This window comes from Toxotes jaculatrix, chromosome 16 (assembly GCF_017976425.1).
Source record: "Toxotes jaculatrix isolate fToxJac2 chromosome 16, fToxJac2.pri, whole genome shotgun sequence".
Classification (NCBI taxonomy): domain Eukaryota; kingdom Metazoa; phylum Chordata; class Actinopteri; family Toxotidae; genus Toxotes; species Toxotes jaculatrix.
Genome location: NC_054409.1, coordinates 5,414,312 through 5,427,880, shown reverse-complemented (window position 1 = coordinate 5,427,880; position 13,569 = coordinate 5,414,312). Strand labels below are relative to the sequence as shown.

The 13,569-nt window shown below is 39.6% G+C and overlaps 1 protein-coding gene across 4 annotated transcripts in view; it reads left to right on the top strand.

Moving 5' to 3' along the window:
• The first annotated feature begins 927 nt into the window (after window positions 1-927).
• pam (peptidylglycine alpha-amidating monooxygenase) overlaps window positions 928-13,569 on the top strand; it is a 28,127-nt gene continuing 15,485 nt past the window's right edge. For all 4 annotated transcript variants that reach the window (XR_005895526.1, XR_005895525.1, XM_041059669.1 and 1 more), the window contains exons 1-13: window positions 928-1,010; window positions 2,828-2,985; window positions 3,076-3,217; window positions 4,396-4,516; window positions 6,164-6,221; window positions 6,526-6,613; window positions 7,881-7,972; window positions 8,257-8,340; window positions 9,603-9,651; window positions 9,874-9,941; window positions 10,984-11,064; window positions 11,153-11,229; window positions 12,049-12,152. Coding sequence is in view for 2 of the 4 variants with exons in the window: in XM_041059669.1 (XP_040915603.1) it covers window positions 3,123-3,217; window positions 4,396-4,516; window positions 6,164-6,221; window positions 6,526-6,613; window positions 7,881-7,972; window positions 8,257-8,340; window positions 9,603-9,651; window positions 9,874-9,941; window positions 10,984-11,064; window positions 11,153-11,229; window positions 12,049-12,152 (917 nt within the window). In the remaining 2 variants the exon portion in view is untranslated. The remainder of the gene's footprint in view (window positions 1,011-2,827; window positions 2,986-3,075; window positions 3,218-4,395; window positions 4,517-6,163; window positions 6,222-6,525; window positions 6,614-7,880; window positions 7,973-8,256; window positions 8,341-9,602; window positions 9,652-9,873; window positions 9,942-10,983; window positions 11,065-11,152; window positions 11,230-12,048; window positions 12,153-13,569) is intronic.

Sequence of the window (13,569 nt, the reverse complement as noted above, 5' to 3'; positions counted from 1 at the left end):
TTATTTTTTGAGTTCACCTATGTTTGCAATGTGATGCATGTTTCATCTGATTTTCCATTAAATATAGTAAGTAAGAGAGTGAGAGCTTAATGCGTTGACACTCCTTTCATATGGACAAACCGACATCAGTTGATCTGGATGTTTGGTTTCTCTCTCTCACTCTCTCACTCTTTTTCTCCCAGTTCTCAGTCATCTTGAAACATTCTTCCCATGTGTGACTGTCAAATTGATTCATATTCACACTGAACATGTAGTGACTAACCTGAACAGTCGCACAAACAGATAGCTCATTCCAGTTTCAGTGATGATTGAAACTGTTTAAAAAAAAAAGTTCAATAGTTAAGTGACCCCAAACAGTGGCAGGCACAATTTTACTGTTTCAAGCTTTCAGTTTTATTTTTGAAAACCATCAGGAAGAAGAGAAGATGTTAGGAAAGAACTTTACTGTGGATCAGGGAAAAGACACTTTTGATTATAATTTCTCTTCCTAAAAAAACCTGACTGTATACATGCTATTAATAAAAAAAAATTGTTGACGGTTGTTTAGGCAACTAATCTGTTTGAAAGCTTCATTTTGGACCCTGGGAAATTGTGATGGACATTTACAACAGTTCCTTGACATTTTACACACTGCTTAAACCAAAACTCACGTCCCCTTTCTCTTTTTCTGCACTCAAAAAAAGAACAACAAAAAAAAAAAAAAACAAGGGCATTTGTTTGATTAGCAAACCAGAAATGCGTTAGTATGAAATAATTTTAAAATATATTTTTTTGAAATATTTTATACTTTAATACGCCTCTGTCACTATAGCAACATAGCTTTGGTTTGTGTTTGTTCTAAATGTTTATACAGCCCAATTCCAGGCCGCGCTGCTTTTCCGCTGACGCTCGTGGAGGCGATGCTTTTACTTTGAAAAGGTGGAAGTGTGGATGTTAGTGCTTCTTACCAACGAAACACGGGTTATCACCTCAATACAGGCGACTGAGAGACGTTCAGCTGCAGCGAACAGGTACCGTTTTATCCTCTAAACATACTTCTCGAAAACATTTCCTATTTTAGCGTTTTAAAAGCTTCCATTTCGACATATTCAATGAAACCGATACCATAGCTCAGGTTTGATGCCATGTTTAACCTGTCAAAGCACACCAGCACACAAGATAGCTAACGTTAGCTCATGTACAACACTGAAATGACAAATAACGTGACAATAAAGGAGCTAACTGAGTTACAGGAAAGCCGTAGCTGCTTTTTAACATTACAGTTTGCTTGCTTAGAGGGTCTGGTATGTTTATATGTCTCGGAGCTCATAGCGCAGCCCTAGTTAAAGATGGCTATTTTCTTTTGTCGCTTCCTGTTAGTCCAGACGTGACATCTGTTTATCCTTAACAGCGTCTTTGCGTTATGGAAAAATAAATTAAAAAAAATAAAAATAACGTCATTAATTTATAACATATTCAAACTGTTACAGCAAAACACGGTTTGTGGTTAAGTATACTTTTATTTCCACCTTAGCCTATGAAGATGTTCCTTCTCTACCTTATCCAGTTTTTGCTATTTTTAGTCAGCTGTTAGTTGGATAATGAAAGCAACTGCTGTGCCTGCCATACTGCTGGAATTTTAAAATGGTTATAAATTAGGTGGATGTATTAAGGTGGAAATGTACAGTGTCAAACCCTGGTGGAATACGTGCTGTGGTCCATGAGTGGGATGAGCCCTGTTTCCATAGTTTCATGTTATCTGTTCAGAGGGCTGTGATGTCAGAGCAGCGCTGCCCCTTTACACTCCTCCTCTCCTTGTTATTTCCACCTTGCTCTGTTATCAGCGATGAGTCACCAAGGCAAGCTCGACATCTCGGTGATTTTTTTTTTCTTTTGCCATTTATAAGCATCCTCTGGGTTTCAAGGTAAATGTGACGCGCAGCATCTTGCACACTTGCATGAACATGGCTGGAGCTCCATGGTGGGTTGCAGGGCTGGGAGGTTTGTTGGCATATTTGCCACTCTGTTTATACTGTGGTTGCTATCAGTTGAATACCTCTGAGTGTATTAGATCATTACAAAGACTTTTTGAAAAACAATGGCAGTAGCTGACTTTTAACGATGTAAGATCAATGTGATGAAGTGCCTTGAGTTATTAGCTGTTCCATTTTTCTGTATTAGACAGCCATTCCCTTATGGTTGTTTTATCCGTCTCAGGAAAGTTACAACATTACAGTGTATATAAATATCACAATACAAGACTACATATCCTGTCATAGAGAATTTAGCTATGTTTACTAATTGCGACACTAAACCTTTAATACCAGTCATTTACATTTTTCTGTCAGAGGTTAATTTTGATCTGATTTATTTCTGTCATTTTGAAGCCTGATCATTCAAGATATGAGAGCATGAGAAAGAGGAAAGTATACACAGAGCCATGTAGCTCGTTTTTATTATAATAATTCATGGTTACTGAGACAAAGGCAGCTATTCTGCTACTGTGGTATTAGGTGGTGTGTGCATGGAGTACAGCATCCATTATCCTGATTATTGATGGTGATTTTTGAAGGTAACTGTGGAATTCAATCAGCTTTCCTCCAATTCAGAGAGAATGTCTGACTGAAGCAGCCTTTGCCAATCATACATGAAAACTTTGCACCCTCACTCAGTGCTCACTCAAAACCAGAAAGGAGATTATATTGTATATATATGGTATATGTTAAATGGAACAAGCCCTATTATGTAAAAAAATAAAATAGCCCTGACAGAGCCTGCTGTGTTACTGAGTTCCATGTCTGTGCTGGGTTATCGCATCACCAGTCAGTTAACACAGCTTTTTTTTCAGGTGGTTGCTCCAGACAGACTTTTAAAGCACCTTACCTACTGGGAGGAACCACGGGTAAATTGCAGTTCGACATGCTAAGGGAGTGAGGTCCAGCAGGGATACTGCCTTCACTTCCCCTCATATCCCTACTCCTCAACCAAGCTGAGCGAGGAAAACAGGTGTGACAGGCACTCTGTTGTGCAGTTTATCTGCCAAGTCTTTTCCCAGTGTACAGAGTAGTGCTGACAGTCACTGTTTCACATTTGCAGCTCAGACAGCAGCAGCAGCAGAAAAACACACTGTGATACTCACAGGCATGATGGGAGTCCTTGTGCTCTCTGTTGTGGTGCTAGCATTCATCTGTCACAGCCACAGCCTGGAAATACAAAACCCTCTGTATCGGTCCAAAAGGTAAGAAAATCTCTTTTTTTTTTTGGATGGACTGAACTGTAGATGCAAAAGGTAGTTTTGCTATGAAAGGTTTTAGCTGTTAATCTGTTGAGGATTACAATTTTTCTTAAATGTTTGATTTTGGTCAATCCTCTTCTTCAGGACATTTTAGCTGCATGCAGACATCCACAAACCCTCACAGACTTGGGCTTGTGACCAAATTTAGCAGATGAGGAACTCATGAATTTGCCTTTGGTCAGATGCTTGAGATCCTGACAGCCTGTTCTTGACAGGAATAATTCCCTCACAATAAAACGCAGAGGAAGCAAGAAAACATCCTCTTTGACATGCAAGGAGTTAGTCACTTTTTCCTGGAGATATAACCCTATTGTCATAAACCAACCAGTGTTTTTTTTTGTTGGCCATCCCGCAAGTTAGCATCACCCTGGCTCTCTCGACAAAAAGCTAATGGGATTTTTTCTCTTGGCTTTTGGATTAATGCAGAAAATAAACTCTGTGACAAACAAAAGTTCATGATACTTGCACGTTTTGTTCAGCAAGATAATCTTAACAAATGAACACCACTTTTAGGATTTTTGAAGCCAGACTTATGACACTAATGTTAGGCTATAAACAAACTACAACCAAGTTTGATTTAGCGTGCTTACCTCTTTCACGAAAACCTTGAAAGAGGTAACCTCCTGGGTCCCAGGTGTGCTGGGAAGTCCAGGAGGTGTATGACACATCAGAGTTCATCCTGGTCTCTTGCATCTTGCCCCACTATCGGCTCCAGAATGTCCCCATTCATTGCCGTATCTACCTTCTGCTTCGGTTGGCATTGCTGAGCACTGATGGCAGCTGCACCACCAGTCTCCTGTAGTTCTGTTTGAGTTCTGTTTCATTTCATAATGAGGAAACATGTCACCCAGTGCCACAGTGGCTCATTTATGTATTTTTAATAGTTTTGTGGAGTGGAGCTCTATGGCACAGAGGAATAAGAGATATCAGATTCTAGATACACACCAGTATCTCTAAGTAGGATAAAGTCTTTGTCGTTTTGTTTTGGTTTATGTAGAGATTTGTGGAGGATTAAAAAAATGACTATGACTCCAATAATACCGGTGAGTCTGCTATTACTAACTGAGTGTCCTGCTGTAAAGCAGGAAGTAAACCCCATTGTTCTTGTGTTCCTCCCTAAGGTTTCAGGAAAATGTCTTGTTGGATCCCAGCAACTGTGCATCCCGGCCCGAGCAGCAGGTCATAACAAACTCTCACAACTTCTCTGTGGATATTCGGATGCCCGGTGTTACTCCAAGTGGGGTGAGTCTGCTTCTCTGAAACATAGTATTCAGTGGAGGATCTGTATCCTTGGACATAAAAAGTATAATCTACTGTTAATCAGCAAGTGTCTTGATAATTGATAAATCTTTATCATTTTTTCGCAAAAATATGAAAAAATCAGAGTTGAAAGCCTCAGATGTGATTATTTGCTGCTTTTCCTCTGTGATAAGAAACTGAATATCTGTGGGTTTCAGGCTGTTGGTCAGACAAAATAAGATATCTTTTGTATAGATCAAACTGTTATTTGATTGCTAAAGAAAATATGTAGGAAAGTAGTTGATAATGAAAGAAAATAATCATTGATTACAGCCCTAATTATCTATATCTCTTGTGGAATTAGAAACCAGATGGTGTTTATTTCTTTGGGAGAGTTGAAGTTGTTTTAACGACATGAGCAGATTGCAGCCAATCAAGCAGAGCTCAGAAGACTGTAGGCTCTTGTGTCTAGTGACACTCTGTGTCTAGTCACTCTCGACTCACAGAGAGAGTGGATTGTTCCACTTTCTGCTCGTAATCGACTGCATTCTGTGCCTGTTATTTTCTACCTGATTAGCTTCAGTTCAGATAGGACCTTTTGTGACCAAAAGGGGCTATGTGGGCCCATGGAAAGGGGTGGTGATGAATGAGAAGTCTTAAAATAAAATCTTTTATTACATTCAAGTACTTGGTAAATACTTCTTTTCTCAGACTTAAATTTCCCTCTGATTTTCCTTTATATACTTTATACTTGTAGTATGTCGTGAAGTTGGCATTAAATTCCATAAGTGATTGTCTTCAATTTAACTTGGAGAACCCTTGGGATACCCTGTACCCTTGTTAAGCTTTTATGGGTCCCAGCAACCATTTGATGAATCTAGGAAACTTACCTGTATTTGGACCCAAGGAAACAGGGAATATTTTAACGAAAGATGATGGATAAATTTGTGGCCTATGGTAGAAGGAGTAGATTTTAGAAAACCTAACACAATTTATTTTTCAACAAATTCCCCCCCTACATTTACACACCTAGTCCAGTCATGGAGTCCCTGTCAAAACGGTGACCACTGAGCTCCTTCTTCATCTTGGGGAAGAGGTCGTAGATTGAGTGGCCGATTAGGTAAAATCATGCCAAGGACATTTTGGGTGAGAAGCCTTTGAGACCAAGGTAGCAGATGACTGAACGAAGGGCGATGTGTCCACTTTCTCAGAACGTGGTGACTTGCAAGTTTCAGTTACGCAAAACGGAAACACCACTAAAATTATTAACCTCAAACTTTCTGCATCATCACTCAAAGAGTTGAACTGCACATGTATCATTTAACAAGAGTTGTTTATGGCCTTCTGTCTAAGGCCATAAACATCACCCCACCCCTTGTATTTCCTCCTCCATATTTCATAGTCTGAAACAAGTCTCTGTTCTGAGGTAGTCCTTACTGATGGTCCAGGTACTATATCTGTTAGAGTTTGCTTACCACTCAACATGCCACGCATAAATTGTGCTCATAACTTTATTTTTGTTAAAACTTCAATTACTTTGTTATTCTAAAATAAATGAATGCACCATAAAGTTGTTGTCTTGCTGAACATTTAAGCAAGTGATGACTCTGTTGTTCAACAATATCATTGTTTTGCTCTTTCGTGTTTCAGTCGGACACTTACCTCTGCATGTCTTTTCCTGTGCCAACTAGTCGAGATGCATATATTGGTGAGTATATCTTTAAACTGTTTTTAGTTGACAGATGAACATAACATAGCTATACATCAAATCAAATCAAATCAGGCCTTATTGTCAATTTGCTGTACATACAACTGCAGTGCAGACAAAACGAGAGTGTTTGTCTGTTGTCTGTGATGTCAGGGGCATATGATGCAACCCTGTGTGTGTCTGCATTAGCTTTAGACAGCCAGTCAAGTTGGGACATGAATGGTTAGAGTGACCTGAGCCTTCATAAGTCAGCACAGGTCTTTAAGGATTAAATCTTTTAACCACAGTTCTTTTCCTTCCCCAGTGGACTTCATACCTCATGCCAGTATGAACACGGTTCACCACATGCTACTGTTTGGCTGCCAGACTCCTGTCTCCACAAGCACCTACTGGTAATATCCAACTTCAGGTCACAGCTCAGTGTTTACAGTGCCTGAAATGAACAATTTTATTGATAAGGTAAAAAGTTTAAATACAGAAGATTTTTTTTTAAATCACTGAAATAATCTCTGTTTTCATGGCTTTTATGGGGAATAGTGGAACCATTTAATAAAGGCACAAGCTAACTGGCAGTTTAGAGCTGGCCTGAATATCATTTTAAGTTTCCAAATGCTTATCAAAACTTTACTGAACAAAAATGTTGACATTTTATTTTATACAATAATGCAAGTCAGGTTTGATCCAAAGAGGTCAGGTTGGGTGTGAAGAGCAGTAAATGTCCTGAACCTGAACCTGAAAGCTCAGAGGCAGTGTTACAGAGTTTCATTGTCATCTTTAAGCCCAGTACATCCTACAGCAGCTGCTAACAGTGCTGTACAGCAGTGCTCAGACACTGACTTTAATTGTATCAGTAGTGCAGCAAATAGCAGCAGTAAGTATTACATACAGTATGACATCTTTACTTATAAGCTTTGTTTGTCGCTAGCTGCACTTTTTACAACAACAGGTACAACAGGTCAGTTGACTATGTATATTGTGAAAGGTGTTGCTCATAGTGACAAACCCACAGAGAATTATCATCCACTCTGCGGTTCCTGTGAGTTCTGCAGAGCTTCATAGCACCTTCATTGTTCTTTATTGATCGGTTGCTTTGGTGCTCACATCAGTCTCATCTCCATCAGCAGCAGGCAGCTGTCCACCACCTGCTCAGCAGTGAACTGCAGACAGACACAGCTAGAGATCAGCTGCTGAATGAACGGAGCTAAAAGAAAGAGATTACTGGTCTTAAACTCATCGTCACAAAAACTACTCCAAGTGAACGATCATGTTGCTTTGTGTAAATAGAGGAATGTTGTCTAACCAACAAATTTATGAAGTGATAAAGTGTTAGTGGTTAAAGCTTTTGGTTCCATCAGGAGGGAAAAATAATCAATGAAATACTGATTTAAGCATCTGTGTAATAGTAATATCTATTGTAATATGCCCCCCTGGTTTTTCTGTGCTTTACAAACACAATTTGGCTGTGGAACTGCTCTGAGTGTCAGTCCTTTGTTATGGAAATGCCTGGATATGTTCCTTGCATCCAAACACCACAGCAAATTGCTGTATTGGGGACAGGTGTTTGTTCAGCTGAGTGACTACCTCTGTGATTCACCGTGTGTTCAAGTCTGGTCACTCGTGAACACAAAGCAGTGATGATTGTGTTATTTCTGTCTCCAGGGACTGTGGCAGTGCACAAGGCACTTGTGAGGATGAAGCCTCCATTATGTATGCCTGGGCCCGGAATGCACCTCCAACTAAATTACCCAAAGGTATACCTCTCAAAGGGCTGGTTCACAATTACCACTGACCTGAAAGTATGTCTTTTCAGAAACAGTGTCCCTATTACTCTGTATAATCCACAGACTTCGCTGCTTACAGTTTTCATAGGGACTATTTCTGTAGTAGTAGTTATTGGATCACTAAAAATACATGAGACAAAGAAAGACTGTCAACTATGTTTTTTTTATGTAGAATAATATATTTTATACTTTCTATCTTTTGTTCCTCAGTTGTCTTTATCGCCATGTGATTTTCATGTCTGTTCTTCCATCAGATGTTGGTTTTAAAGTTGGAAGAAATTCAGGAATGTCCTACTTTGTGCTACAGATCCATTATGGAGATGTCAGTGCTTTCAGAGGTGAGTCGTCGTGGAAGTTAAAGTACTGATGTTCATGTTTCATAGAGATGATTTATTTAATCGTTTAAATCAAATTCTGTAAAGGTCTGGAAAAAGAGTGTAAAGGGCAATACAACCAAAATTACAAGAACAGGCGTCACTTCTTAGTAAACATTAGGTCATCAAACAGGAACAAAATGGTGAGCTCTTGTGTTATATATATTTTTATTATTTTTGATGTTGTAATTCTATAGTTTAGCATCAAATTTGCATCTAACAAACACAACTCCTCAGGTGCGGTAGGCCAAATACTGTATACTGTGGAATACAAAAACCTTGTTTTGTAGGGAAGTGGCGTGAGATTTAATTCATTGTGTTTGCACCTGTTAGAATTCCATGGAGAAATTCTAATTGATTGAGATTTCTCCCTGCTGCTCAGTGACCCACTCAAAAAAAAAACAACAGCAAATAATAAGCAGAGAGAGTTTCTCAAATGTTTTTATTTTTTGGGAGAATAACAGTTCTCTTCTCATACGTTTGCTTAAACCCCCAAATTGTCTCTCTTTACACTCCACATTTCAAGCCTTACTGTCCTTTTATTAGAATGTTTAATCAGGTGATGTGTCTTCATTTGCAGTAATTGATTTAGACAACTCATTTGTTAGTCCACTGCTTTTTGTCCATAGTAAAACCCCTGTCAGGATAAATTGTAATAACTTGGTGATCCTCTGACTTTTCATGTGGTGCCATCATCAGATCAGCATTTTCTGTTTGCACTACTTCGGTTTGTATTAAATACCTGCAAAACTATTGACATTCCCATCAGCCTCAGCTGTACTGTGTGTTTACTGAGAATTAGCAAATGTTAACATTCTAAACTAATATCTGTTAACATTTAGCTCAAAGCACCACTGTGGCACAGGCCTAAGGTAGATGTGAGGTAGAGCCTCACAGAGCTGCTAGCATAGCTGTATACTCCTAGTCTTGTTTTTTCGTTCTTATAAGTTAAACACATGTACATGGTAATGTGATCCAATACAGCTGCCCAGCAATAAAACCTGCGAGTGTGAACCACATCAAAGAGGTGCTGATTCAGCTTGAAATCTCTTTGAGGATCTACTTTGTTGTGGGTTTTAAAATTTGACTGCATGATGTCAGAATGTGTTTCAATCAGATCGTCCTCTTCCATTTATGCAGTTTATGTAAATGACTACGTTGGTGATCATGGTGCTCATTCAGATGAAGAACATGGCAGGCTGACTTTATTTTTTTTTGTTCTACAGACCATCATAGAGATTGCTCAGGACTCACTTTAAGAATGACATCCAAGCCGTAAGTATTTACTTAAAAGTAGCTTTTAACTTCTCCTTTGAATGCTGAAAAAAAAAATCTTATTGGAGGAAACTGTGAAACAGGAAGAATGTACATATAGATAAATTAACGAGAAGGAATAAGAAGGAAATGTCAGGGGAAAAGCCTTAAAAAAAAAAAAATCTAACCAAAACTTTAGAGCCTCCTGTCCTCTAACTGTGGCTCTTTGTACCCCCCTCAAAGGCAGCCATTCATTGCTGGCATATACCTGCTCATGTCTGTGGACACAGTGATCCTTCCAGGAAAAAGAGGTATGTTTGGTGTATTTTTCCTATATTAAAATTTATCAGGTTCAGAGATATTAAATCAGGCCTTCGCTAAGTCCCCACCTCCCTTGGTTACCATTGCTGTGCCTTTCAATCTTTTGCACCCAGAATGTCATTATATGGTGTTATTATTATTATATATTATTCAATAAAGGCAGTGCTTAATCTGTAAACATTTACACATTTGTGGATCCATTTGTGCATGTGGAACAGGTTTTACACATTTGTTGGTCACTTCCTGTCAGTGTGTGGACCACATAACAGTTTTTGTCTAATATGTACTGTAACTGATCTATAACAAAAATTCCATAAATGTGAGGTGTAGTTACTAACCACGCCAGCAAGTGGCGACATTCCCTCACATGAGCTATCTGAGCAGCAGTCGCTACTGGACAAAACTTCCATACCATAACACCTTTTTTCCAGAGCTACCTGATCCGTATATTTAGCATTGTTTGTGTCAGAGCTCGTCGAATCAGAATCGAAAATGGAACCACCTATCAGAACCGAACCCTTAAGGCAATGCACCATGCTGACGTACGATGTGCGTCAACACACCTACGCCTATTGTTTTGTGTGAAAGCCCACATGTTGACATGCATCAAAATGTCTGGTTGTGTCGCTTTAATTTATCCCACTGTCGACACTTGTTAAATGATGCAGCACTATGTGACGTGGCCAGTGTGTGTAGCACTTTATTTAGTCCAGGTTCTTGTCCAGCTTGTTTGTATTGAGTCATCATCAAACACTGATGTTATTATTTTAACCCTGTGGAGGAAGATATGTAATTAAAGCTGTTATAAATAGTCCCGTACTGGCAAATTACCCAGCGCTAACTGCAAATAATTAAAGAACAAATCCACGTTTTGTGCATAGTACACTTTCCATTTAAACGGTCAACAATCACATTCCACATGTAAATGTTGCCGTTGGAACGCTTGAAAGTGGGGGCCAGGGGCAGAAAAGGTGCTGTACGGTGATCACAGAATAGCTCTGCCTTCACATCCTTTTATTTTTCTTTTGTCAGTTACAAACGCAGACATCGCCTGTGACTACGCTTCATATCCTATCTACCCGTTTGCCTTCAGGACCCACACACACCACCTCGGTGAGTCATAGCAGAGAATTTAGCAGATCGTCTTCAGAGGAGCTCTCGTCAGTATCAGTGGGAGTTTGAATGTATGTTTCTGTTGCAGGTAAAGTGGTCAGTGGCTACAGGATCCGAGATGGGAAGTGGAGCCTGATTGGAAGACAGTCCCCTCAGCTGCCACAGGTACATTATCACATGAGAGGGCAATTAAATACTGACATTTTCAAAGTGCCTAGGTAGCTGATTGTCCGTGTTTCTGTCCTGTGTCTGGCCTGTGACCTTTGTTCCATGTTATACCCTTCCCTCTCATGATTCGTGTCTCACTATTTTTTGTATTTTCTCTTTGAGGAAATAGTGTCTGTTTTGTATTTGAACTGTTGGTCTAATAACGCGCATTTTGAAGATGCGTCTAATTATGGTAACCTGGGTAAAGCCATAATGCAGTCGTTTGTTAGCTAGTCTTGTGTACTGCCCGTGACAACAATGGCAGGCAAAGAGTCAAGCTCCAACTGAATGTCTGTGGCATTATAAAATATAACAAATATTGTGTGCAGTACATATACATGTACATTAACATATTTGGCACAATCTTTGAACATATGGATTAATGTAGGTGCTAACGTACAATGACAGCATGTTGGATCAAAGTAAAATTTTATTTGCAATAATCAAGACTTACTCAGGCTCATACTGTTTTCAGTCCTATCACCAAATACCTCAAACATATTCGATACTGTGCTCTCTAATTCCTTTGTCCAAATATATTCTATACTATACTATACTATACTATACTATATATTTCAATAATCAAATTTTCCTCCTAGTTGCTCTTTGGGATTATATCAGTTATGGAGTTCATATAGTTTTGATGTTATTCCCAGCTCTTCACGGAGTTCATAAATATGAGGTTATCTGTATATTGCAATTAATAGCAATAATAGCAGTTTTTCTAGTAGAGTTCTGTTTGCTCATTGCTCAGCAGTGAATGTGTTTTCTCTCCAGGCTTTCTATCCTGCTAACAAGGAGGTGAATGTGAAATATGGTGACACCATTGCAGCCAGATGTGTGTTTACTGGTGAAGGCAGAACCTCCAAAACGTACATTGGGTGAGTTCTGTTGTAAAACCCATTGCACCACACTGTAGATTACCTATAAAGAGTTCCTTTTAATTTTCTGTGACTTTATTCGAGATTGTTTTTTTTTTTTTTTTGGACTACTTGAATAACAGATGAACTCTTGTTTGCTGTCTGTGGACTGGGTTTGTATTGAAATAGAACTAACAGGGATTTATCATAGGTATGTAAGACAGGCACTGTGGTTTTTTTGCAGTCATGGTCTTTTGCCCTTTGCAACGCCTTGTGTTTCTTTACACTTGCTGTCTGGTTGCTCATGCAGTGTTACAACTTACTGCATGTGCTATGCACCAATCAGCCACAACATTAAAACAACTTGGTTTTAATGTTGTGGCTGAATATACACCATTCAGCATATATATACTGTATATATAACATATATAGTATAATGTGTGTGTGTGTGTGTGTGTGTGTGTGTGTGTGTGTGTGTGTGTGTGTGTGTGTGTGTGTGTGTGGTTATATGTATGTATGTATGTATGTATGTATGTTCATATATACATACATATACCTATATACATGGATAAGGCATAACATTATGACCACTGACCATTGAGGTGAAGTGAATAACTCTGATTATCTCTCCATCATGGCACTTGTTAGTGGGTGGGATATATTATGCAGCAGGTGAACTGCTGCTCTTGTGGGGTGTTCCCAGTCTGCAGCGGTCAGTATCTATCAAAAGTGGACCAAGGAAGAAACAGTGGTGAACCGATCCGATCCAACAGACGAGCTACTGTTGCTCAAATTGTTTAGTTGATGTAAAGTTAATGCTGGTTCTGATAGAAAAGTATCTGAATACACAGTTCATCGCAGCTTGTTGCGTATGGGGCTGCATAGCCGCAGACCAGTCAGGGTGCCCATGTTAACCCCTGTGCACCACCGAAAGCGCCAACAATGGGCACATGAGCATCAGAACTGGACCACGGAGCAATAGAAGAAGGTGGCCTGGTCTGATCCGAATCACTTTTCTTTTACATCACGTGGATGGTCAGGTGCGTGTGCGTCGCTTACCTGGGGAACACATGGCACCAGGATTCACTATGGGAAGAAGGCAAGCCGGCGGAGGTAGTGTGATGCTTTGAGCAATGTCCTGCTGGGAAACGTGTGGATGTTACTTTGACACGTACCACCTACCTAAGCATTGTTGCAGACCATGTACACCCTTTCATGGAAACGGTATTCCATGATGGCTGTGGGATAATGCGCCGTGCCACAAAGCAAAAATAGTTCATGAATGGTTTGAAGAGCACAACAACGACTTTGAGGTGTCCGGTCCATGGAGGCCCCACCTTGCAACTTACAGGACTTTAAGGATCTGCTGCTAACATCTTGGTGCCAGATACCACAGCACACCTTCAGGGGTCTAGTGGAGTCTGTGCCTCAACGGGTC